At 41.8% G+C, this 27,041-nt stretch overlaps 1 protein-coding gene across 1 annotated transcript in view; it reads left to right on the top strand.

The window, feature by feature from the left end:
- Nucleotides 1-24,399, top strand: part of LOC138267255 (extracellular calcium-sensing receptor-like) — a 32,735-nt gene extending 8,336 nt beyond the window's left edge. Inside the window, exons 3-6 of the mRNA XM_069216112.1 lie at nt 14,396-15,217; nt 21,393-21,617; nt 23,055-23,178; nt 23,269-24,399. Of these exons, the coding sequence (XP_069072213.1) occupies nt 14,396-15,217; nt 21,393-21,617; nt 23,055-23,178; nt 23,269-24,197 (2,100 nt within the window). The 3' untranslated portion in view covers nt 24,198-24,399. The remainder of the gene's footprint in view (nt 1-14,395; nt 15,218-21,392; nt 21,618-23,054; nt 23,179-23,268) is intronic.
- The last annotated feature ends 2,642 nt before the right edge of the window (nt 24,400-27,041 follow it).

The raw sequence follows: 27,041 nt of genomic DNA, 5'->3' as shown, positions 1-27,041 counted from the left end.
TGTTTCACACACTACTGTAATCTATGCAACTCTACTGTACAACACTCTACTACACTGTATGCCACTCTCCAACATTTTACTCCTGTCTATACACCTTCACGCCACTGCATAGCACTATTCTTTGCTGTACGCCACTGTGTAAACACTCCATTCCACTGTACTCTATAATACTCTAGTCTACTGTATGACACTGTACACAACTCTTTGTATGCCACTGCACTCCACTTTATTCCACTCTACTCTCACACCGTACTCCACTTGACATCACTACTCCACTTCACTCCACTCTATGCCATTATACTCTTTAACAATGTATGCTAATCCACTCTACCAAACACTCCAACACTGCTCCGTACTGTACACCACTCTGCTCTACAAAAATCAAGTAGACTGTATGCCACTCTACTCTACAGTAGTTTACATCACTTTCCCATACTGTACAGCACCCCATTACACTCTATTGGACAACAGAGTACTCCAATGTATGACACTTTTCTCAACTGTGTGCTACACCACTCCACTCTACTGCACTTCACACCACTATAGTCTATAACATGCCACACCACTCTATGACACTTTACTCCACTCTCCAGTAACCCACTCGTGTACTCCACTCCACTATACTTCACTCTACCTCACTTTATCCCACTCTATGACACTGTACTATACTCCATTCTATGCCACTCCACAATCCTAAGCTGTACTCTACTGTATGCAACTCCACTCTATTACAATGTACTATGCTCTATTGCACTCTACTCCACCCTGTGCCCATCCACTCTGTGCCACTGAGCTACACTGTATGACACTGAACGACACACCATGCTATTTCTCTCTATGATACACCAGTCCACTAGATGACACAGCATTCTGCTCTACAATACTCCCCTCCACTGTACTCCATGACACTCCACTTGATGATACTCCACTCTATGAAATTCTACTTCACCCTACTCCACTCTAAAACAATGTATTCCACTCTATGACAGTCTACTACACCCTACTCTATTGTTCAACAAGTAATTCCATGGTACAACTTACTGCTCCCGATCTATTGTACTTGCCTCCACTAAATGAGACACCATGCAACTACACTATATAGCCCTTTACCACACTGTACTCTACTCTAGACTCTCCACCACTGTACTATATGGCACTCAACATAACACCTGTTGAATTGAGACACTTGACTCTATGATTTGAAACACATTTTTAGTCAAGATTAATAAAAAACATTTAAATTCAATGAGAAAACCAAAAGTTAAAGCTCATTTATTGTTAGGAAAACATATTTTCCTTATACAAACCAAGTTAAAACTACACAAACTTTACCAATTCCAAAGTCATAGTTATAACTTTAGTTTAGAATTTATCCACCACCTTCAAATTATTGTAAGTGGTGGACCTGATTACACAATCTTTTCAACTCCCATCCCAGATTACACAAACTATAACCCGCCATTTTACCATGCATTGTGTTCTCATAAATAATGACACAACACCAAACTGTACAAGACTCTCTGCCACTCTGCGGCGTGACACTACACTTGACAACATTGAACTATATGACACTCTACTTCACTGAACTCCTCTGTGTGTGATTACACTCTACAACATTCTGCTACACTATATGCCACTGTAGAACACTCAACTTAATGACACTCCACTCCACCACGCTCCATTTTATCACACTCCGGTTGATGATACTCCACTCAGCTCTACTGTTCGAAACACCACTACACTGTACAAAACATAGCAGTGCTCTATGATACTTCAATCCATCACTCAACACTCCACTCCACTGTATAACACTTTACTCCACTGTAAGCTACATCACTCCACTCTACTCAACTCCACTCTATTGCACTGTACAATACTCCACGCTATGACACTAGACTCTACGACACTCTTGTTCACTGTACTGTACTGCACTTCACTTTATCACACTCAAATCAATGACATTCCACGCTGTGATTTGAAACACATTTTTATTAAAAATTTAAAACTGTACATAAAACAAAGGTTAAGGATAATTTATAGTTAGAAATACCTTGTGTATACTTTCCATACAAGCCCAACTTAAAATTCACAAACATTGAAAATTGTAAAGTTATACTTATAACCTCAATTTAGAATTTACGCACCACTTTCAAATTACTATAACTTTCCCTCCTCCAAGCACAGCCTTATCACCTCACTCACCACGCAACATTAACTATTACTCATTCATTTTCAAGGCACAGTTTATACCCCTGCGTACTACATCACTTATAACATGTGAAATCATGCCATGCATAACATAACATAACTTCTCAAATTACATTGTTTGTCACAACACAATGCATGGTAGAGTGGCAAGTTATAGTTAGTGTTGTCTAGTTAGTGAGGTGAAAAGAATGTGTAACAAGGTCCGCTCCTTATAACAATGTGAAGGTGGTGGATAAATTGTTATTGAACGTTATAGCTATAAATTTGAAACATCTGTGTAGTTTAAATGTGGTTTGCATAGGGAAAATAAGTTTTGCTGACTATAAATAAGCTTTAACCTTTGATTTTTATTGATATATATATATATATATATATATACTCACACCCACATCATGTACATGTAAAACAACTGTTCATCAATTACTCTTCTACAGCAGACCTCAAGTTTACAGCAGCCACTGTTAACAAAAAGTCACACTGCAGATTATACTGTGAAAGTCACCCTTCAGCTGGAAACATTACTGGGCATATGTATGAGAGGCTTGCACAGGCGTTGCACCATGAATTGTGATGGAATCGCAGTGCAAGCCTAAAGTAATATTTATAAAACAACGCATTTGTCAAAATGGATAATTTTTCTAGATTTGCGTGGGGCAAAAGCTGCCTCAAAAGCTGCTGCGTCACCCAATATTTAACATACGCAATGTATCCTTTCCCCGCAAATTCAGATGCAAATGTAATGCATTGGTATTTATATGTTTACCACTGCACCACACATCTCTGGGAAGTGCAGCGCAAAGCCTGAAATGCACCAGAATTGCTGCACATCGGCAAGCCCGGTGTAGGAAATGATACAGTGGCTGTGGTATAAAAACCTGAACACTTTGGCAAGCTGAACTATGCCATGGAGGTCATCATTTCGCAACTAGGAGTAGTAAGGAGACCACCACCACCTAGGCAGCAAAGGAGGAGAGAGCTTGTGTTCCGGCAGTGTGTATTCCTCACTGACCCCAGAGAGTAGGAGGTCATGAGATTCTACAGACTCAGGAGGTAGTCTATCATTAAATTGCTGCAGAAAATTGGGTCAGTTCTCCAGCCATCAACTGCAAAGCCCACTAACCTCCCCCGCAAGTGAAACATATGGCTGTGCTACACATGCTGGCATCCGGTTTCTTCCAGATTACAGCAACCAGATTGGTAGGAATCTCACAGGGAGCATTTTCTGCCTTCCTCCCCTCTGTCTTGCATGCCATCATCCAACTCACACCCCAGTACCTTCTCTTCCCCAAAATTCAACAACAACAACTGGTTGCCAAGCAAGAATTCTACGCCATTGCTGGATTCTCACATCCTTGGTGCAATGGATTGCACACATGTGCAGTCGGTGCTCCCTTTTGCAACATCCCACTTCTTCCGTCACCAGAAGCACACATATTCAGTCAATGTCCAGGTCAGAGCGGATCATCAGGGGATATTTATCAATGTGCTGGCCAAATATCCAAGGAGTGCACACAATGTCTTCTTTTTCTACCGCAGCATTATAAAGGAGCGGTTCCAGAATGAGAGATATGAGAATGGCCTACTTTTCGGTAAGCTTAGCGGAAGTACACAAGATACTAACAAAGAAGTTGTAATGTATGACATAATAGCCATCTCTTTGTTTGTGTATGGCGCTCGTGTCATGTGCACATAGTGGGAATACGTTAACCCAAACATGTAGACAATTAAGTTCAATAGTGTCATTTACTCACCAATTCCGCAATTTTATTTTCAGAATAACAACTGTGTGAAGTATTATCTCAATGCACACTGTGTGAGTGGACAGAACCACATATTCTGCACTGGTTAACAAATCAATACACATATCACGTGGCACACAAGCAGAGAGGTCAATAATAGTTCAAAGGGTACATATTAGCTAAGTGTGAGATGAGTGTACGTTAAACGGTGTACATAGTCTTGTTATTAGTCACAGTTCCACTAAAATATATATTTTTTTCAAATATTGTGTTCTTAACTAAATGTGTCACACGTGGCAGTAAGTGTACATGTTGATCAAAGTATCAGGAGTACTAATGGATGGCGTAGTGGTAAATTCTGTTTGTTTCTTGCATCATGCACTTAAAGTATAGGACCAATTCCTGTGTAATTGTCAATTATAGGTACATTTTTGAAACCAACAGTACAAAGTACACATATGTCTTAGCTATTTATACAGTCTAGGTCCAAGCAAACACAGAGGGCCTGATCTAGAACTCGGTGGATGGGTTATTCCGTCACAATGGAGATGGATATCCAGTCTGCCAAAATCTAAATCCCATTGGATATAGTGGAATTTAGATTTCAGTGGTGGGATATCCGTCATCCTTGTGATGGAGTAACGTGTCTGCCGAGTTCTAAATCAGACCCATAGTCATAAAATAATTTGTCCCATATAAAAATGGTTACATTGCCATACTAACGTGTCAATCTAACTTCACCATGACACCCTACCCTACAAAAAGCATTAGCTGATGATTGACCACAAACTATTCAACTATCCACGTCAGATATTGGGAATGTATTACATGTAGTAAACAAATAGCCATGCAAAACATAGTGAACCACTTTACGGCTGTGCTAATGTCATTTAGGCAAGCAACTACATCAGAGATTTCAAAAGGACAAATGTATGTGTGAGGGTCAAACATGTCAGAACTTTCACAACCTACCTAGGGCTCAATATATGCCAGAGAATCTGATTATAACTTTGCCACTTTACACATATGGTGAGTGCAAATATAATAGAGCTGTTAAGAACATCCCAAAGTACTTACCATAGAAATCCACTGCCTAAACATAAAAGGCAGCATGTAGAAGTATCCAAAGTATTAGGACATGTTCAACGTTTGGTATGAGACATACAAATTGAAGATACATGTGTAAACAAATGGCCAACAGTATTTAATAAATATTGTTCGATCTGTAAGAAATGTGTATGAGTTTGCCATCGTACATAACACACATGGCCAGTTAGATCTCTGTAACACTGTGCACAATAATTTACTGTTGTATTTTTGTATTTTCACCTGACCAAGGACATGAGTTGCATCCATGGGTCATGACCCCATTCACCTATCCCCAGATGGAGGCAGAAAAACGCAATAACATGGCACACTGCAAGAATAGGAATATTGTTGAGAGAACGTTTGGAGGTCTATCTGCAATATCATTCTTGTCTGTGCTATACTGACAACATGTGCTGTGTTAAAACAAATGCCCTGTTGGACTATGAACCACTTCATATTGAGAAAATGGACGAGGATGACCACAATGAAGGTGAAGTCCAGCACACAGTGGCCGGTCAGCAGAGACCTGACCAGATTGTGGCTATTTTCTTTAGCTAAACAAATCACCTGATGGTAAAAGCATGACATTTTGTCAAATTATCAACATTTAAATACATCAACAAACATTTCATTGTGTTGTTTCTATGTGAAAGTCAGTGTAAAAATCAAGTCACTCACATCTTCTCAAATGGATGCAGACCTCAACATGTAACAATCATGTTGTCTAAGCTGTTGATCAACGTGGGGCCCTAACTGTTCAATCAATGCAGCACCCCAATGTGATGCAGTGTACTGCATTAAAGGGACAGGACAGGATTGCCACATGTCTACATAATAATGGTCCATTCCTGTCCTCATAGAATTAAGTAGTCCAGTGCAGCACATGTAGTAGTCTTGCTGTGTTCCGCAGCAGCAAAGTGTGTTTCATATGGTACTCTGTGACAGATGGAACACAAATCTCACAAAATGTCTATACCTGAGGCTAAACCCTCATTGTATTTTGTCTCACCACTGGACTGGCATGCAGGATGTCAGCACTTTGCAGAAGCAAATGTTGTTGCAGGTAGCATCTCAGATCATGAGTGACAGTTGTCATGGACAAAGGCTTAGTCTCAGATGTTGATGGTAAAATGTCATAAGTAAAGAAAGCATACATTTATGGTTGGAGCACCACTAAACACTACACGTGTGACATCTTTCTGGATCAGATTGATTTCAATACCACATCTTGCCACAGTTGACAAAATGCCATTAACCATACTTGGCACAGCAATGCAAGCAGGTTCCATGGCCTCTAGCAGAGCACAATAACCAGATGAAGTAGCAATGTCTAGCATTAACCAGAAAAATAAGACAAGGGAGATACATCACATCAACTCAAGAATATAGATGCTAAATGTGTGAACCATATATGTCAAAAGTCAATCACAAATGTATGTGTACATACACAATCTCACTGAATTTTGATGCAATGGAGGTGTAGGCTATGCAAGCACCCCTGCATGTTAAGAGTACTGTACCCTTGCCCTCAAGATAGTAGGCAGAAAAGTATTATACCCACCATTTTGAACCAAATCTCTTGTGACACCATGGAAACAAAACAAATCGTCACAACTCTCCCCAGAAGAGTTTGCTTGTCTCTTCCATCCAGGCAACTATCCCATCATCCTTTTATCCTTGCATCCACCTGCTGATTGCTACAATTTCACCTCTAAAGTCTGTAATTCATTAATTCATTAATTCATCTAGCATTTCATCTTTCACCATTCTGTCCGACCACCCATCCATATCCAAACCTATACATCCTTATGCAAATCTATCTATCTATCTATCTATCTATCTATCTATCTATCTATCTATCTATCTATCTATCTATCCACTCACCCTTCCACACATCCATCTCGCCTTCTACCTTTTCGCCCATCCATCCATCCAACCTTTCACCCACTCACTCACCCACCCTTTCACATTATTTTCATAAGAGTCTTTGTTTGGTGAGTTGCAGAAAAAGGGGTCCCATCAAGCACTCCACCTCCACTGTAGCTGCTAAAGTGGGTGGTTGACAATGTCCCTGCCTTCCCTGAGGTTAGAACAGCATAGTTGTGTGGCTCACCAACTCTGGTATAAAGTGGAAAAGGGAATATGCATGTGTGCCATGACCTAGGCCTGTTTTAAGGATTGCAGTCTGCTTGCCCCATGAAGGCCACCAAACCACCTGCCCCCATTATAGATGTACGCGTCTGCCTTTGCCAGGATTAAGACAGAGTTAAGGTGTGAATGGCAGCATGTTGTGCAGTGAATAGTAGTAGTAGTGTAAATTGGGATTCAGCCCAGGTTCCCTGCAGTAAGGCCTTCTGTATCACACACCTCTTCAAAAGGTCTGATGATGTGTGTTACACTCACCCTTGCACAACAGCAGGTTGTACAGCAAATGTGAGCAAGACAAAAAAATGTGCTGAATGCATGTACCTGTGCAAGACATACCCAACACATAGGACCTCATTATGAGTCTGGCGGACTTCAGACCGCCAGACTCATGGTGGCAGTTGGCACGGTCCGACCGCCACATTATGACTGTGGCGGAGCCGCCACAGTCCGATCGCCAACACCGCCAGGCTGCCGCCAGCCTTCAGCCTAGGAGTCCTGGCGGTTGTAATCCCCCAGGGCAGCGATGCAAGCAGCGCTGGCCTGGGGATTGCGAGTCCCCATCCGCCAGCCTTTCCATGGCGGTTTACACCGCCATGGAAAGGCTGGAGGAATGGATGCTTCGGGGGGCCTTTGGGGGTCCCTGCACTGCCCATGCCCTTAGGATGGGCAGTGCAGGGGCCCCCATGCACAGCCCCGTCACACATTCCACTGCCCAAATTACAGGCAGTGGAATGCGCGACGGGTGCTATCGCGCCCGCCGCACCGCCAAATTGCAGCCGGCTTGATTACGAGCCAGTTGCAATGTTACGTTCCTGTTCCCTGCCATCCCAGCGGGAAACTCATAATTGGGCCAGCGGGGTTTAGCCCTCAATGGCGGTGTAGTGTCATAATGAGGGCCATAGTTTGAACTGTAAAACTGAGTTCACATGGGTAAAGTGTGTCTGCTGGAACTTTGTGTTCTACGTGGGACACCCCAAACCAGTTTATAGGTATTTTCAAGCTAAACAGTGGTGTTGAATAATAAGTATTGTCATGCAGTTCTGCAAGTCACCTTGCTGTGCTGCACTGTGTGACAGGGAATTAGCAGGTATGTGCTGAATCTAAAAAATATTGTGTATACCGGCTTTTCCTCCTGCACTGGTGCCGTTATGGCTGCCTTGCGCAAACTCAGGCACCCTTGCACCATGGTGCAAGGGTGCTGGTTTTGCATGCAGGAGTGCTTGAGGGGCTACCTTGAAGCAAATTTAGATTCCTTGATGTACATGTGTGGCTGAATGCAGCATACATTGATTCAGAAATGGTAGTCTGCTGACCCCAGAGGGCCACCATCCCTTTGAGTGTGGCCATTCCCATAGGGAACGCAAATTGCGACCTGACTCATGAATATTAATGAGGCAGGTCCCCTTAAACCCATTTGGGAATCCCAAAAGTGAGGTTAACACTGTTGTACGTTTTGTTTTGCCACTTGCAAAATGTCATACATCTGGCCCTCTGGCACGTATAAATATAACCCCAAGTGTCACATATACGAAAGAAAGAAAACACCCTGCTTCAGCACCTAGACACTGCCATCTGTCACTCTGACCTGCCAAGTGGGGCCACCCAAGTCCAAGAACTATAGAAGTGGTCCTGAGGTGTATGATCCAGCAGGAGCCATGCTTCTACTACAGATCCTGCTAATTCTCCCTGTTGCGCAGCTCAGAACCCAAGCATTGACCCTGTTGCGTAGCTCCAAACCTGTGCATTGCCAGCTGGTGGTGCCTCCTTGTCCTTCCCTTTGGCAGCTGGTGCAGGCACACTGTCAGTGGTTAGGGCTGGTTCCTTGGAGCCTCTCCCACCTGCAGTAGCTGCCAACACTACTGTGGCCATGGACTGAGTTGCTGAGGTGCTAGCCTGGGTTCTGACCACCCTGGCCCGACGTGAAGGACAGGGGGAGGGATAGGGAAGAGGTCAACAGTGGAGAGAAAAAGCTTCTTAGGGACACTGGGGTGGGAAGAGGGTGAAGGTCTGGGATGTCACGTAAGACGGGCTTCAAACCCTGTGACTCCTGCCACTGAACTGTGTTGGTGATGGATCCGCACCTCATGTGCCTCTATTGCTTGGAGCACGATCATGACCCGAAATCGTGCCCTGAGTGTCAGGTCATGAATCCGAAAGCTTTAAGGGAGCAGTCCCTAAAGCTGCTGGCGGTGCGACACTCGACTCCGTGTCACTCCCGGTCTGGCTCGAGAGCAAGGTCTTGAGACAGCCAGCGGAGTCACCACCACTCTTCATCCTCGAAGTCTTTGGGGCATTGGGATCACAAGAAAAAAAGTTGAAGAAGTATAAACGTTCTTCGACTTCACCCCGTCTGTCGGATGATGCAATGCGAGAAGAACGTCGACGCTCTAGGCCTCAGGCAGTGTTTGTGTACATGGCACCATGAGGGGGATGCCATGTTGACTTTGCCTTTTTCTCCCCACCAACACACACAATCAGCAATGGCAGTGTGCATGTGTTAGGTGAGGGGTCCCCTAGGGTGGCACAACACATGCTGCAGCCCTTAGGGACCTTCCCTTGTCACAGGGCCCTTGGTACCACTGGTACTTTTATACAAGGTACTGTGTGCTAGCGGTGTGCCAATTGTGGAAACAATGGTACATTTTTAGTGAATGAACACTGGGCCTAGTTAGCAAGGTCCCAGCACATTCTCAGTCAAGTCAGCATAAATATCAGGCTAAAAGTGGGGGCATAACTGCAACAAGGGCCATTTTCCTACAGTGCGGCTGAGGTCTTCGACCTCGAGCTTCCTTCCTGTGGAGGTTAGGACTAATCTCCTAACCGAGGTGTTTCAACCAGGTTCTTCTTCTTCCGAACCTCTTCTCCCGTTTAACAAAGCACTGACGGACGTCCTCTTGGGTACCTGGTTCAGACCCAGCACAGGGGCTCCTGTGAATAGACCTGCATCATCAGACCCCAAATTCCTCACTCAACATCCCACGCCTGAGAGCCTTGTCATCCACGCTTCATCTTCATCAGGCACATTGCCTACCGCACCCCCGGATGGGGAAACAAAAAGATTGGACAACTTGTGGAAGAAGATGTTTTCTTCCACCAGTCTAATGCTGCGGTCTGTGAACACTCCATGCCTTTTGGGCCACTACTCCCATTCTCTTTGGGATACGGTTGTGCAAGTGCTGCCTAGAGTTCTGAAGGAGGCCTGGACTGTCCTTTCCCAAGCTGTGACAGATGGGAGGGACGCAGCAAAGTTCATGATTTGTTGTGGGCTGGATATGACCGGCTCTTTGGGCAGATCAATTGCATCGATGGTGGCATTGAGATGCCACGCCTGTCTGAGAACATCTGGCTTCTCAGGGTATGTCCAGCAATCTCTGATGGACGTGCCCTTTGATGACACACGTCTCTTTGGAGAAAAGGTGGACTTAGCACTTGAGCACTTCAAGGATTCCCGAGCCACTGCCCGGTCCCTTGGCCTCGCGCCTGCTCTTAGACCCCATAGGTCCACCTTTTGCCTCTTTTGTGGCTGCGGAAGGGGCACCAAACTGCGTTCATTCCCCACTAGCCATTGACCCGCGCATGGTGTACAGCCCCTGCGCAGCCACATACACGGATCCCACGTTCCCGGGGATTAGGTTGCCAGCGGGTCACCCAGTCCACTTCCGCCTCCTCCTCCGCCTCCAAACCTTCCTAGTCTGTCAGTATACCAGGAACCAGTTGGTGGCAGGATCCGCCATCACCTGCCTCAATGGCAATCCCTTACCTCGGACAGGTGGGTCCTCCAGATCGTCGGAAGGGGCTAATCCCTCCCTTTCGAGACATCTCCTCCACCCATGCCACCTTCATACAATCACATATCGGAGGATCTTATGGCACTTCTCCGCAAGGAAGTCCATACACTTTTGGCCAAAGGAGGTATAGAGAGGGTCGCTCTGCCAGAAGCAGGTCATGGTTGTTATTCCCGCTACTTTCTGGTGCCAAAAAAGGACAAGGGTCTTCGTCCTATATTAGATCTTTGGTCCCTCAATCTGTTCCTCAAGAAGGAGTAGTTCAAAATGTTGACATTGGCTCAGGTCCTATCTGCCCTGGATTTAAGAGACTGAATGGTAGCGTTGGACTTGAAAGATGCATACTTCAACATACCTGTCTTGCCGGCCCATAGGCGTTACCTATGATTTGTGGTAGGTCACGAGCACTTTCAGTTCACTGTGCTTCCTTTTGGCCTTACCAGTGCCCCTCGGGGTTCACAAAAGTGATGGTAGTTGTGGCAGCTCACCTGTGCAGGTTAGGGGTTCAAGTCTTCCCCTACCTCATCGATTGGCTGTTGAAGGTGAACTCGCCCCAGACATTCGTTTCCCACCTCCAGACTACGGTGAACCTTTTGCACTCGCTGGGGTTCACTATCAACGTGCCGAAGTCACACCTGACTCCTTCTCAGATGCTCCCTTTCATTGGAGCTGTTGTGGATACAGAGCAGTTTTGGACATATCCTCCTGAAAAGCAAGTCCAGCAATTTCGGGCTATGATACCGATGTTTCAGCCTCTATCCTGGATTTTGGTGAGAATGACTCTGAGGCTGATGGGACTCATGGCCTCCTGCATCCTGCTAGTTCAAAAGGGCAGATGGCATATGCGGGCTCTGCAGTGGGACCTGAAGTTCCAGTGGGCACAGCATCAGGGGAATCTCTCTCACAAGGTCCGGATATCAGAAGGAACTGCGAGAGACCTGCAGTGGTGGTTAACAAATCAGGATTGGTTCAAAGGCAGATCCTTCTCCTTTCCCCAACCAGATCGTACAGTGGTGACAGATCGGCACTCCTGGGATGGGGCGGCCACATGGGTGAGGCGGAGATCAGAGGCCTCTGGCAGAAATTGGGCTCCATATCATCCTTTGGGAGCTCCAAGCGATTCGACTAGCATTAAAAGCATTTCTTCCCTCTCTCAAAGAGAAAGCAGTGCAGGTGTTCACAGACAACACCACCGCCATGTGGTACTGCAACAAGCAAGGTGGAGTGGGTTCGTGGACCCTTTGTCAAGCGGCTCTTTACCGCTTGACTTGGCTGGAACATCTGGGTATTTCCCTGGTGGTTCAACACCTGGCGGGCTCCGTGAATGCCAGTGCAGACGAACTCAGCTGACGATGTGTGGTTGATCATGAATGGTGTCTCCATCTGAAAATTGTATACGCCTGTCTTTGGAAGAAATTTGTGGCATGGTGCATCGACAAATCTGTTGATTCTCTGTCTGCTCCTCTCGCTCAAGTTTTTCTCTTTATTCTTTCCCTAGCCCAACAAGGCTCTACCCTGGGCACCCTTAAGGGATATCTCTCTTCTATTTCTGCTTTCTGGAGGTTACCAGATTGACCTTCTTTATTCAAATCTCCCATTGTTGAGAGGTTTCTTAAAGGCCTCACACATCTTTTTCCTCCTATCCCATTCATCATGCCCCAATGGAATCTGAACCTAGTCTTAACATAAATTCAGAACCTAACTATAACATCCCTTTAACCTCTGTTTTTTTAAGTGAATTTCTAAGGGTTTATTTAATACTATAGCCTAACTATAACATCCTTGTAACCTTTGTTTTTTTCAGTAAATTTCTATTTTTTTAACTTAATTTTTTTTTTATTACTATACATTAATCCAACCACCGCAGTGCACGGCCTTCCCCGTGTGCAGTGGAGGTTGAGTTCAGGGCCTGGCCTGGAGCCAAGCCCCTATAACCATCAAATCCCATACTGCGCACAGCCAATGGCCATGCACCGCAGGGGGTGGCCTGCAGGGCCTGCCCACAACGCTTGGCCTTCAACCGTGCATGGCACAGGTTGGCCACAGGGCCTGCAGCCAAATACTATAGCCACCCAACTCCATGCCACCCATGGGCTTCGCTATGCGAAGCAGGGGTTGGATGCCAGCCTGGCCTGTGGCCAGGCCTTGCAGGCAACTCCCTATAACCACCCAGAGAGTTTTTCTAAACTTTGAAAAACAATATAGTTAGAATTATATATTTTAGTACAAATTAAAAAGAAAAATTTAATTATCAAGTAAAAAGAGTGACCTTTTAGTATATTCCTTAAATGTTTGAAGTTGAAAAGAAATTGAAAGAAATTAAATTAGGCAAATGACCAGAGACACACTAAAGGCCTCATTATAAGTTTAGCGGGCCGAACATCTGCCCGCCAGACCTGTGGGGAGGAGACCACCACGAAGCTGGAGGTCTCCTTCAGCCCTATTACAATGTTTCCACTGGGCTGACCAGTAGAAACTCCGTATTAGGAGGATTCTGCTGGTCAGCCTGGTGGAAACAGTGCAGCAACATTGGCCTCTGCTCCTCAGTGAGCCAAGACCAAAGCTGTCTCACAGAGGGTGTCCCCAGCATATTTGCGTACAGGGAAATAGGTGAAAACTTCGCTTTCTGCAAGCAGGAGCTGTTTGAGTTGAATCTTTTAATATGGTGGGGCATTATAAAGAAGCTGTAAATGCGAAAAGGGGTAACAGAGTTAAGCCCACAAAAGATGGAGTCCTGTGTAATATTCCTTCTATCCATGGTCATACCAAATAACTCAACACAGAATAAGGTCTTCATGTATTTTTCTGAACTATGAATATAATAAGTAACCACTGCGTTTTGACTTTAAGATAGTGAATGGTATTAATTGATTATTTTGAAACAAAGAAATGTCCCATCTATGTAACCTTTATTGCCTATTAAGGTTTACTTTTTTTTAAATTGTTTTAGGGGTTATTGCTTTATATGTTTCTGTTTGTGCAGAAACTTTAGGTTGTAGTCATGTCCGGGTTTTCTATTATATTGTAGTGCTGCACTATAGTTAAAAGGGTTTATAGAAATGTGTTAGAAAAAAGGTCTGCTGTAATGTTCTTTAGAAGAGCTGACTGAAATGATTTAGACGCTATGTAACACTTTGCACTGTTACACTATCAGCAGTTTGTCACTTTTTTCTATGCTGCTGACCTATGGTAATGGATTCTAAATAAATACATCAATTTGTTGGAGTTGGAGTTCCTCTTCTGCTTTAATCAATATGCCTGCCCCACCTTTACTGATTTTACCACTTGCAGTCCCTTTAAAATTACTGTTGTCAATGTTTCTTGTTTTTGTGTCTATGTAAGGTATCTAGTTCAAATATAGGTTTATGATACAGTGCATTTAAAGTAACATTATGCTAAAAGGTGTCTTTTTCTATTTTGAGAAAGGTTAGTTATCTTTCAACAAGTCCGCTGCTAAGTGATCGGAACCAATTCCCTTCCTTTTTCCGCACCATCCCAAGTGATGACTTCCAATATGGAGGACTCGCCCAATTAGTAACACATTTTGGATGGACTTGGGTGGGTATTGTAGCCTCAGGAGACAACTACGGACAGCTGGGGAGTCAATTAGTGCAACAAGAGATTATCAAGAATGGGGCTTGTGTGGCCTTCACTGAGAACATTATTTTAAGCAGGGTGGACAAAAATGTTTTTCACATTGCCCAAGTTATCAAAAACTCAGCAGCCACTGCCATTGTCATCTTTTCCTCTACTTCATACCTGATTCCTCTCTTAGATGAGATGGTGAGGCAAAATGTAACTGGAAAGACCTGGATTGCCAGTGAGGGATGGTCAACATCTTACCTCGTCCCATTTGAGAAATACTCAGAACTCATGTCCAGTACCATAGGACTTGCAATGTTCAGTGGAGAGATGGTGGGCTTTCAAGAGTACTTCATGAGAACCCACCCTTCTAAAGCTCCAGAGGATATATTTGTGAGAAGGTTCTGGGAAGAAGCCTTTGGCTGTCAGTGGTTGGATGAGGATGCACTCATGATGAAGGACAATAAAATCAAGAAATGCACTGGAGATGAGAAACTAGAAAGCCTTCCAATCAGCAACAACATGGATGTGAGAACCACATACAATATCTACAAAGCAGTTTATGCCACAGTACTGGCTTTAAAGGATCTGATGATGTGCATAAAGGGTGGTGGGCCTTTCATTCAAGAGACCTGTGCAAATATCTCAGACTTCCATCCATGGCAGGTATGTTTTCACCTAAACCTTATTATGAGGAAATCTCATATGTGCGAGGAAGAGAAGAGGCAATAGCATAGATATTTCCAGCTCAAATATGTAACCTTGTATTAGTTACAAATAAGGGAACACAGTGTTTTATGTATTTGCTGACAATGGCCCCAAAGAGTGTCCTTACATTGTGATCAAAGAGCAGCAGGAAACACCTCCAAAAAGATATCAGAACATCAGGATTACCTTTAATTAGCATATCTTTACATTCAGAGGATTGGTTCGCATTCACAGCATTTAGAAGAAAGCTGTTGTAATCATCACTTTTGCTAATTACATGCTTTAACATTAACCTGACTCTTGAGGTGGTCCAGGAAGGCTACCCACTGCACTGCTTGGTTATAAGCTGATTTCATGCGGCTAAGGCTCATTCGCAGATGCTGATTCAGAATCTCAACCACTGGAAATGATGGCCTGCTGAATTCACTTCTATGGTTGCACTTCTCCTTGCATGCTGGCTGTGTGAGTTAAGAAAGTTAATATTGTGAGGCTTTTTCACCCAGTCCTGGACAGTCTAATGGCCATAAAGTATCAGATCACTGTAACATATCACTGAAAAACACTGAAAGCAATGAAAGTCCATTGTTAGATCTCTATACACCACAGTGCTATGCAATTAGCACCTGGTAACTTCGTTATTAGCAGTTCATTGCTCCTGTCAATGATGCTTACAGGCATATACCGATTACTATTGAGAAGCACATGTAGCTTGGTTAGGCTGGGTGTAGGCAACCAGAAATAGCATAGACCTTAATAGTATAAGTATTTAATTCATTCAGTTGGCATGGCTTGATTCATATGGCATAGCCAGCTCTCCTACAACACTGACCTGAGTGGCTTTTCACCTGAGCTGAGCTAAAGACTCTATTTTCCTCATCCTTAAAAATAACTTGAATGGTGATAGGCAGCATCAAATCCTTTTTAAGTGGTTCAATATCTGGATGAATGTTCAATACATAAGCTAGGCTTTGAATGTCAGAAAACTGTGGATATAAATATCAAACTACAAAAATGTGGGGGCCAAAATATCCTCTACTAAAATATCATAACTGTAAGTATATACAGACAAGTATAGATTTTCTAAGATTAACTTTACATCTGCTCATTTGAAGATGTATATATCATTAAGATACATATCTGGGACAAGTTATTAAATATAATATGCCCTGGTGCTGTCAAGGGGATTCTCTTTTAATGTTTTTATAGGCTTGTTCATTTTAGGGTGCTTAGTAGGAGTTAAAGTCTTTGATTCTGTTATGTATGATTAGTCCAAGTAAAATGTCTATGCTGCGTGGTAACTCACAAGCCATGCTTGTCATCTCATATAGGAATGCCACAATATTCAGAATTTCCTACAGAGTATATTAGAGGAGATCAGCATTATGCTTGGGAAACCATCTGTGACATCTTTTGAATAATTGTATGCATTGGGGAATATTTATAATTCTGACTAATATTTGCCTGAAGGCTAATTCTTGTTTGCTGTAAGACCTAAACAAAGATTTAAAACAATTGATGCCTGCTAGTTTAACTGCTACAAATTTCCCATATGAACATCTATTTTGCCCATGGTAAATATACTGTATTCCAAGGATAAGAAGCAACTTTTGGAAAAAAATGACTTTTTTGGCCAAACTTTGGACAGAAAAAGATTGATCATACCTATGTCTTTGTGGACTGCAAAAAAGGCCATATTATGGAGGTGAACTATCAAATACTCTGAAAATATTATTGGTATGAGCATCAAAGATGGCACCCTCTAGATCTTCTCTGCCATCATTGAGATTGGAGATGAAATGAGAAGTGATGTTGCTACTATGTTTATGCTTTCATATGTTCTGCAAAATTATCAAAAAACAGAGTTGGAACAATTTGTTGGATACATTTAGGCGCTGGCTTGTTGAATTTTTCAAGTACACCGCTTTAAAAAAAATCATTATTTGGAGGAAACTAGGTGAATGTATGCAATTAAGGGTATCTGTAAAGCACAACCTGTCTGGAGAACAAAGGAGCATTGAACTTGGTCATGAGCCAAAGCATACCAAAGGGGTCCATTACAAAGAGACAAAATATTTCAGTGAAGATATTCCTATTTAGAAAGTGTGTGTTCTTGAAAAAAAGGTAGATCTTCACCTCCATTCTGAGTTCCAAGCTCTCACTAATTGTGGGAATACATACTGGGATCTATTTTCATTGGATAGAGCTTTCCCATTTGTTCTTTTTTAATTTTCCTCCCTTCTCTTTCAATATCTAAGGAATAAGTACATTGTAATTCATCTTTAAACACCTTTATACACATCTTTATACCAAAATGCTGTTTTCTACATACCAATCTTGGAATACTGTTCTGTGAAAAAAGAGAAGAACAAAAATGTGAAGGTTAGATGAGGAAATAATGGGGATGGAAGACGTATTTCAAGTTACAGTGGGTGGAAGACCAGGATCCTAATGAAGAGATCTTGTGATTTGAAAATTTGACATACGATTAAATAATTTATTTGTTTATTTAAGATTTTGTTTAGCTAGAATAGGCTGAAGTAAAAGAAAAGCACATCACAGAGTTCCTGATTTATAAACAAAAAGACATTCACTTAGTATAATAATGGGATAAGATAAAAAAAATCCTAAAAGGTTCAAAGTATTTACAACCTTAAGTAGAGCAGTGAAAGGTATGATGGGCATTAGTGCGTCCGTCCATGGTTAAATGACACCTATATTTTCAAGCAATTGCATTGTTTACAAACTACATTGGGACCATTTTAGGGCATGAGCCATTCACCAAGGTAAGTCTAGTTCACGGGCATGGAAGATTTGTTTGAAAGTTTCCATTGCAAAGAGACACGATTAGTTAAGTAAAACATTGTTGCTGTAATAATATTTTTTTTCAGTTTGATATTAAAGAATTAAAAGAACGGATTTGTCCTGTTAATGGGTGGAACTGAATTCCACAGTTTCGGTGTCCATCTAGTAAAGGATACGTTAAAGTTTTTTTTTCTTTCTTCAGACAAGGCATTCCAAAAAAAGAGTCTTTGCGCTGAAAGTGGAGAGATTTATTAATAATGCTAGTAAATTTCAAGATGTTTGTCTGTCAAAATATGTACGGCAAAAATATAGTGTGGCCAAAATATTTAGGATAAGAATATCAAGGAGGTAAGCGGAAATAGGTAAGTATAGATTTTTTTCTTAACTCCAGATCTGTGCTTCTTGAAGATATATGTATCACCAAGGTACATATATCTGGAGTTAAGCAAAATAAAAGTTTGCTCACACTTGTAAAACGTGCCTTCAAGATATTCTTGTCCTAGGTATTCTTATTTTCTTACTAGAATATTTTGGCCACACAATACTTTATTTCGATATGTTGGTCAATCACTTTTCAGGATACTTCTTGCTTCAACTGTGTGCAGTTCAATGAAATGAGGACAAGTGTAATGTAATCTCTTGGCGCCTTAAACTAGACCCACTGCTGCATGAAGATCAGCTTTCAGTGTAGCTATGGTAGACCTGTTGACAAGGATTTATACGTGTCTAATCTTGAGAAGTCTAGGGATTGGACAACATGGTTAGTATTTGGCTGGCAGGAAGGTTTTGATTTTGGGAAGACTTCCTATTTGCAAATAGGCACCTTGAAATGGGGTTGATATGGGTTTAAAGACTAACATACTTGTTTACCTGGCTGTCAAAATATTTCGCATAAGGGACAATTGAGAGTTGAAAGTCAAGAATATTGAGGGTATTTTAGCCAAGATGTCCCTGGGCTTGAGAAGTTAGGTTGTGAAATCAATAGCAGTGCATTTCGAAGGAATCAGTTTGAGATGGAGGTCCAAGATAGTATATTTTTGCAAGTCTAAAGAGAAATCCAGGCCTTTGGAGAGATACTCTCATATACAGCTTTGCGTCATCTAAAGTGTAGTGATAGGAGAGATTGGGGATTTAGCAAGGCGTCACATGGTTCCATACTGTAGAGTTTATAGAACATTAGGATACTCATTGATGTGGACACATGAGGCTGGAGCTGTCAGACTTTCATAAGTTCAGAAACGCTGTATACATATGAAAAGGACCATTGTGATACCACTTCTCTGAGACACATTGTCTCATCAAGAATCTTAAGGTGAGAGGGATGGTTAATGGTGTTGGGTGTCCCAGAGAGATCAAGGAGGTTGATGAGGCAGAAGTCACTTTGTGCAGGAGTACATCATTTACAATTTGAAGCAGTAGGATATCAGTGCCTCAAACTGTCCTGAAACCTGATTGAAAATCATTAAGAAGATCATTATAGGTGATTAACAAATATAGTTGCCTTTTAACACATTTTTCTAGGACTTTGGCCAGAATCGTTGATAATTGCTCAACTGCTCAAGATCTACCGCTGACTTTTTTCAGGAGGGTGATGGCTTGAACAGTTTATAGGTAATGATGAATGAATTCAATTTATCCAGAATGGTGGTAAGGAGGGGCTAATCTCTTTGAATTTGCAGGAAGAAATGGGGTCTGTGGGAAAGGTAAAAGGTTTCAGTTTTGCTGTTGTTTTGCTTTGTTTGGTTTCTCGGAATTCATACAAGGTGTTTATGGAATTCTGGATCAATGCTTTAATAATGGAAGAGGTTGGTGTCAGTGCAAGTTGAAATTTGATTTTGTTGATTTTTTGTGTGAAAAATAGTGCAACGTTTTTGTAGTTCATTTCAGGTTTAGTTTTGGGTACAGTATTTAGTATATGATTTGAAAACTGCCTGATTCTCAGGACTTTTTTTAGAATAATTATCTCTCTACACTAATCTAGGATGTATTAGCATCGAATATGAGATTTTAAATGCTTTTTTGTTTCATTATATAAAGTAATGAACCAAGTAACTGCCTATAAGCTTTAGCCAATATTTTCTAAGGACAATTTTGAAGATGAGTGCATTAATAAACAATAACAAAATAATAATTTGTGATTGTCATTCTACAGACATAGGAAATTCTTCCACGTTGTGAGGAACAGAGTGAGGTGTTTGCTACACCTTGTTAATACCATTACACATGGTGAGGTATTTACCAGATGTGGTCTGTAGCTTACAATCTCATAATTATTTTACTAAGGAATGTATTACATGCAGAACTAATATGTATTTTAGACTCCAAATTCTGCAGTTTTGCTCTTCTCCATGGTTTTTCTCAATGATATCCTTAGGTAGATTAGACATGCTGAAATCTATCAGGGAAAACAGTAAATATGTGATATTCATTTCACAACTCAGAATGTGGATGCAGACTGCTGTTTGCATAGGGTTTGTAATTTAAGAGCCAGCTGGTAATCACAACCATACAGTAGTGACTTAAGCAATTTATTGTACTAGCTGATATTTTCAGTGGGTATGACAGACAGGGAGTGTGCGTGCCATGAGTAGCTTCATGAACAAGACAGCAAATCTTAAAGTGGATACCTGCTGAGATGGAGAGCCAGCAAATATCATACACTATGTAGGTGACATGGTTGAACTTGCTAATATAACAGCAGATTGTAGAACAACTGTAAGCTGAGAACATGATGACTGGTAAACTCTTACAAGTACAAGTAATCTGGTGATGTGGTTTGTGCAAGTTAGAAGCCTTAAAATTTTAGCAAACCAAAAAGCTTATTTAGCCCATGGTGAGCAGTCTTTGTCTTCTGAGACTTGGTAGCTCCTCTGAACTGTCCGTGGTCAGTTTATATTTTGCTGATCCCTTGCCCTTTCTATGCTTATGTGGCACATGGAGGTACTAAATAATGGCTCAACTAGCCCACCTACTGCATTGTTCTGCCTAGCTTGCCAGGCTGCAACTATGTGTGTACAATCTGTGCTCGCTGCATCTTCTTCCCCATACTCTCAAACTGTGAGCTGTACAACTGCCGCCATACATATGAAAGGTGTATTTTTGTGAACAGAGGGCTTTGAGTTTTATATGTTTACATTTCTTAATATGCCGTGAGGAAAGTTTCATGTACATTTTGGAATGTTGTAAAACTATGCTATCCTTATACATTCCTAGTTGTTATGAAAAATACTGTTATAGACCTAGATGAACAGTGGTTCAAAAGTGCACCCTTATTATAGCAAGACATGCAGAGGAAGTCTCTAAATCTGCTTACACCCCGCTTTATTCCTAGCTCCTGTGCTACATCAAGAGGGTGAGGTTGAGTAGAGAAGACACAGAACCATTCTTTGATGAACATGGCAACCCCCCAGCACGATACGATATTGTAAATTGGCAGCCGGGTCCCAAAGGGACCATCAGGCACGTGAAGGTGGGCAGCTATGACACCAGTGTAACAGCAAGAAAAACATTTATGATCAATAGCAGCATTGTTCAATGGAACACAAAGAACACACAGGTAAGAGATGGCAAATTTCAGATGGAAATTTGTCACAGCTGTTGACTTTATCATATTTGTTATCACCCAAGTCTGGACAGCAAGACAATACTTTCCCCCCACCATGATGATGCGGTTCCTCACTACAAACACACATAAGGATGCTGCTTAGAGCTTTGGGGGTGGGGGAGCTCTACATAATCTCCACCTGCAGAAAATACATTTTGACGCTCATCTCCTGGTCAGTTCAGGAAGTGCACTCGAAGAATGAGAAGCACAATCACTGTTGTATGTTGGCTATGCAGTTAAGTATCTAATACCACAATTTCTGTGACCCATTCAAGTAGACACCATCTGAGCATATTAGTGTGCCTATTTCATTTTAAATAACGTAACCTACTTGTGCAGACTACGGATGCATTGATGCAAAAAAGTAACATTTATATTTGTGAGAAAGATTCTCTTTCAGTCATTACTAGAGGGCACAAGTGAGTGTAGTCCATCAGATTTGTCCTTCTGCTTTGCTCAAAAAGACCCCATCAACAAGCATACACATTATTATGAAGAACAAATGAGCCCCATCCAACCACTCAAGCATATGCAAGAGAACAAAATAAAATATTTTCAAAGTTCCTAATCATATAAAAGTAGGCATCCTAAAGAAGTTTTGTGAGCGGCTCAAGCAAAAGAATGCTCAGCTGAGCCACGGTTTGTTTTGGTGACAAACAACTATGGAGAATTTAATAATACCAAATGTATCTTCAATGGAAGTATATTTCAATCAGTTAAGCAACACCATTTGCAAATGCAAAATGGCATACTGCTTGGCTCGTTGTCTGTTTTTGAAAAAAGATTCTACTGCACAAAATGAAACCTGGTCACCGGACAGTCATACTTTAACTCAGGGACCAGAGTCAGCCTTTTGGCTTAGCTCTGTCTCAGAATGTTCTGATCTGTCAAACTTAACCATCAACCTCACAGTCCATGATCGAAAGATATTGAGACAACATCCACCCTGGATTAAGCTACCACCTTATTGGAATAATGTCCATCCCTTGATTAAGAGACCCGATGTAGCAAAGAGGTAAGCATGAAGAACTTCCCTCTCTATAACTTTTTTTTTCAAAACTAAATGAACTTTGTGAGATAGTCATGCTAGTCATCAACTATGGCAGCTTCCTTCACTCATCTAACAGTATCATCATTTGTGTTCCCTACTGCAATAGTCTGTCAACCAGCCCAATTTGCAATACATTTTACTCAGAGAATAAGTATACTCTTCAGTTCATAACAAAGACTCATATTCTGCCTGTAGGGCACATCCTTTTGCAGCTTTGCTATATATTGTAGACACGCTTTTCCTAGCAGACATCTTTTTTGCTGCAATGCCAATCTCGATCACTGCTTCAGCCAATCATATGTACTATTGTTAAAAGTGGCCCTGTTTTCTCCTTCTAGGTCCCTGTCTCTGTATGCTCTCCCAGCTGTCCAAAAGGATTCCGAAAAGTAATCATACCAGGAAAGCCAGTTTGTTGTTTTCAATGCTTACAATGTAGATTAGGAGAGATATCAAACCAAACAGGTAAGGCCCAGCCAAGAGTTACCTCCAGTTAAAATCTTATATTTGTTAAAGAATTAACTATTATATATTTCTCCATGTTACCTTTTCTAGATTCCATTGAATGCTTTAAATGTCCCTGGGACCAGTGGTCCAATGAGAACAGAGATCAATGCATTCCAAAGAACACAGATTTTCTTTCCTATGAGGAAACCTTTGGAGCTATTTTGGCAGCAAGCAGCATTTTCTCCTCAGTGATTCCTATTATCATTATGGGACTCTTTTTTTGTTACAGGAACACGCCCATCGTGAAAGCAAACAATACTCACCTCAGCTTCCTCCTGCTCGTGTCCCTCACCTTGTGCTTTCTATGCTCACTGACTTTCATTGGTTGGCCAACAGAAAAGAAATGCCTCATTCGCCAGGCGGCCTTTGGCACTACCTTTGCACTTTGTGTTTCTTCCATTTTGGCCAAAACCTTCATGGTGGTCATTGCCTTTAAAGCCACCAAACCAAACAGTAACTTAAGAAGATGGGTTGGTCCTAAACTGTCATATACCATCATCATTGCCGGTACACTCATTCAGGTAGTACTCTGTGCCCTTTGGTTGCTTCTCACTCCCCCTTTCTCGGACTATAACATTCACGTTTATCCTGGGCTAATAATAGTTGAATGCAATGAAGGATCTCCCATTGCTTTCTGGAGCATGCTGGGATATCTTGGACTTCTAGCCACCATCAGTTTCATTGTGGCCTTCTTGGCTAGAAAGCTGCCTGACAGCTTTAACGAAGCCAGATTCATCACCTTCAGTATGCTCGCTTTCCTCAGTGTATGGCTTTCATTTATTCCAGCCTATCTCAGCACTCGAGGGAAGTACATGGTGGCCATGGAGATTTTTGCTATCTTGTCTTCCAGCTCTTCCTTGGTTTCCTGCTTATTCTTCCCCAAATGCTACATCATCTTGTTTAGATCAGAGATGAACACAAAGGATTATCTGATGGGGCGGGATGCAAGCCAGAGGAAGGTGGTGAAAAGGATTTAAAGCATGAAGCTTCAATACTGACAATTGCTCCTACCTGATGACAAATTGGTTTTAAAGTGATTGATCTAGGAAGAGTGTCATGAACAAATAACACAACTGTGGTCTCGAAGGTTGGTTGGAAGGTGAAGCATTTAAGCAGAGATACCTGTAATCTTATTGTCAATAATAGCCCCATCTGGGGACAATTGGAAGCTTTTGGCTCTTGGCTTCACAACATCTTCTGATTGGCCCAGACCCTCTTGAACTGACCCAGTAGCGAAAATAAAGACTCCTTAGATTAGGTCTAAATTAATTACCTACAACATGCTTGCCCTCCTCAGTGCTTGGCTCTTATTTCTGGTTTGTTTTGTAGGGTAAAATATTACATTTTTCTCTTGAGGCCATATAGAAAATTGAAATAATATTTAATTAGCAAGAGGCAGTGGCACCAATATAATGCAAACATTTTTATTCCTTAACATACCACAGTAACAACTTCTTATTCGTTATAATATATTATTGTTATTATTATATAGTATTTGGAGATTTATTGATACCATGTTTAGTCAATTCAGCTCTGTAAATATGTACAAAGTGTACCACGAAATTACATATTGGCACCTATTGTTTTGTAGAATTGTATGGGCAGATTTCAATGCAGTGATATAACACAGTTGCCAGACATGTTTCAGCCTATTAATTTCTAGGCTTTCTAATTTGTTACTGCTATAAGCCTTTTGTAACTAATTATGGACAAGTACAAAGTGTTTATATGTTGTCATTACAATTCCTAGGAGTTCAGACTGTTAGGAGGGGAGTTTGCAAAATGTTCCATAACTGGGACCACAAGGGCATCTAACTGTCAATGTCATCCAGTGGATCATTCTTTAGTTGTCAGGACTGGTCTCTGTGGGCAGTCTTCTAAGGGTTAAGACACAACTCCTGAGTGCTCTATATGTCTTCAGAAAAGAGTCTGATTCTTCTGCACTGTAGCATCCAGGTGCAATGCCCTGCTGAAAACAGTGATCACTGAACATAGTAATTCTCATCCTGATATCTAATTTAACATTCTAGGGGAACAGTAAGGAAAGCTTCACAATGACCATGCTTGTGTCCCATGTGCCAGGAGAGCACGTCCATTGGTATCACTTTGTTTATAACATTAACTCCAGGTGTGGGTTGGAAATTGCTCCAGTTAAGCCCTACCTATTACCTAATGAATTCCTCAGGTGTTGTTTAAATAGGAGGTCCATCCATCATGCATCTTGTGTTTCTGTTTGTATTCCCGTGCAGACATTTGTCCTTGACAACCTGTGTAAAACGTATGTACGCTCAATGTGGCCAGCGTAATCTGGGTCCTGATGTATCCCATAGTGTTACAGAGAGGTCTAATGATTTACTGCTGCGTCCCCACACTCTGAAAAAGTAGAGAAAACCTGACACTTTGGACCAGAGACGTTTTGGAACTGCTAACCTTAAATTTCAGATAGGAATGTAACAGTGTTATTTCATAAGCAATGAACATGAACAAGAGACAGAGTTCTCATTTCTGTCAGCACTGACCCAATTTCAACATAACGAATGAGGATGACATGCAAACTGTAATGGTCTGGGTAGTCATAGCATGAAGCACAGTTTATAACTATAAATTCACAGTCATTTCTCATTTATATTAAGAAAATGCATATACTCTTTAATATATACAGGGCAATATTCTTGCATTTGTTGGCAGCATTGCATGACACTTGGGATTTGACAAGATTCTCCCCATACTAAGTAGGCCCGTGAGCATTTCTCTCGGATTGAGGGTTGATGAAATTAGATGCTTTATATTGCAGTCAGAGGTGGAGTGGTCTATTTGATTTTTGCACCTGGTGGGTACTCTATCTTCTTCCAGTCTATCACAAGGGTGGTAAAACCCTCACCAAAGCAGTGGCATGCTTCCTCATGGGATTCTCCCATCTCGCAATGGATAGCATCATGTGCATAGTTCAGAGACAGCCCTATCGTTGGCCTCCTGGATTTAGGTGGCTATTGGTGTCATTTGAGTTGTCATGCTCTAAGCCAACTACAACTCTAGCCCCTGCCATGCACAGTGTTGTCAATGATCTCTATGCAAGTGTTCCAGTGCTGTTATTAATGATGATATAGAACATGTCATGAGTGATGTAATATAGTGTAATGAGCTAAGCATGAGAGGACGTGACTTAAAGTTACCTTAGAGCATGAGTATAGTTGCCAAAGATAACTATAACTGGTGAATTTCAGTGGGTGTTTTAGTTTAACATGTTACGTTGTCACTGAAATTATCCCCTGAATGTAATGTCACTTTACATTTGGGTTTTTTTCAGTGAATTTCTAGGATTTGTTTTACATGAAGTTATATTTTATTGCCATACAGAAACCAACCGTACACCCAGCACATCTTTTGCATTTTTTTTTGCTTGTCCCCACTAGGCGGGAGCAGTGTGTGCTTCTCTGCCAGCAAGAGTGCAAGCAGGGAAACAAATGTGTGCTCCTGCCCAGTGGGATCATTTTTAAAGCTCCCACCGACTGGGAGCAGACATGCCTTCCCTTCCTGCTTTCACGCGAGGAAATATATTTTTTTTACTCCCACCAGGAGAGTTTAAAAATGCTCCCGCCAGATAGGAACAGACATATATTTCCCTGCCTTTGCTGTTGCAGGCTGGGACACTACTATGTCCCAGGGTGAGATCCCAGGGATACAGTAAATATCTATATGTATTACCTAGTGGTGGTCACCACTAGTTAGTTATAGTTAGTGTCTAGTTTCCATAGATGGAAAGGTTTTTGTTTTACCTATAACTTTGGTGCCGCTTGACGAATCTTCACAAAATTTTCAAA

Source organism: Pleurodeles waltl, chromosome 12 (genome assembly GCF_031143425.1).
Source record: "Pleurodeles waltl isolate 20211129_DDA chromosome 12, aPleWal1.hap1.20221129, whole genome shotgun sequence".
Lineage (NCBI taxonomy): Eukaryota > Metazoa > Chordata > Amphibia > Caudata > Salamandridae > Pleurodeles > Pleurodeles waltl.
The sequence above is the reverse complement of the archived record's forward strand: the minus strand, read 5'-3'. Positions and strand labels throughout refer to the sequence as shown.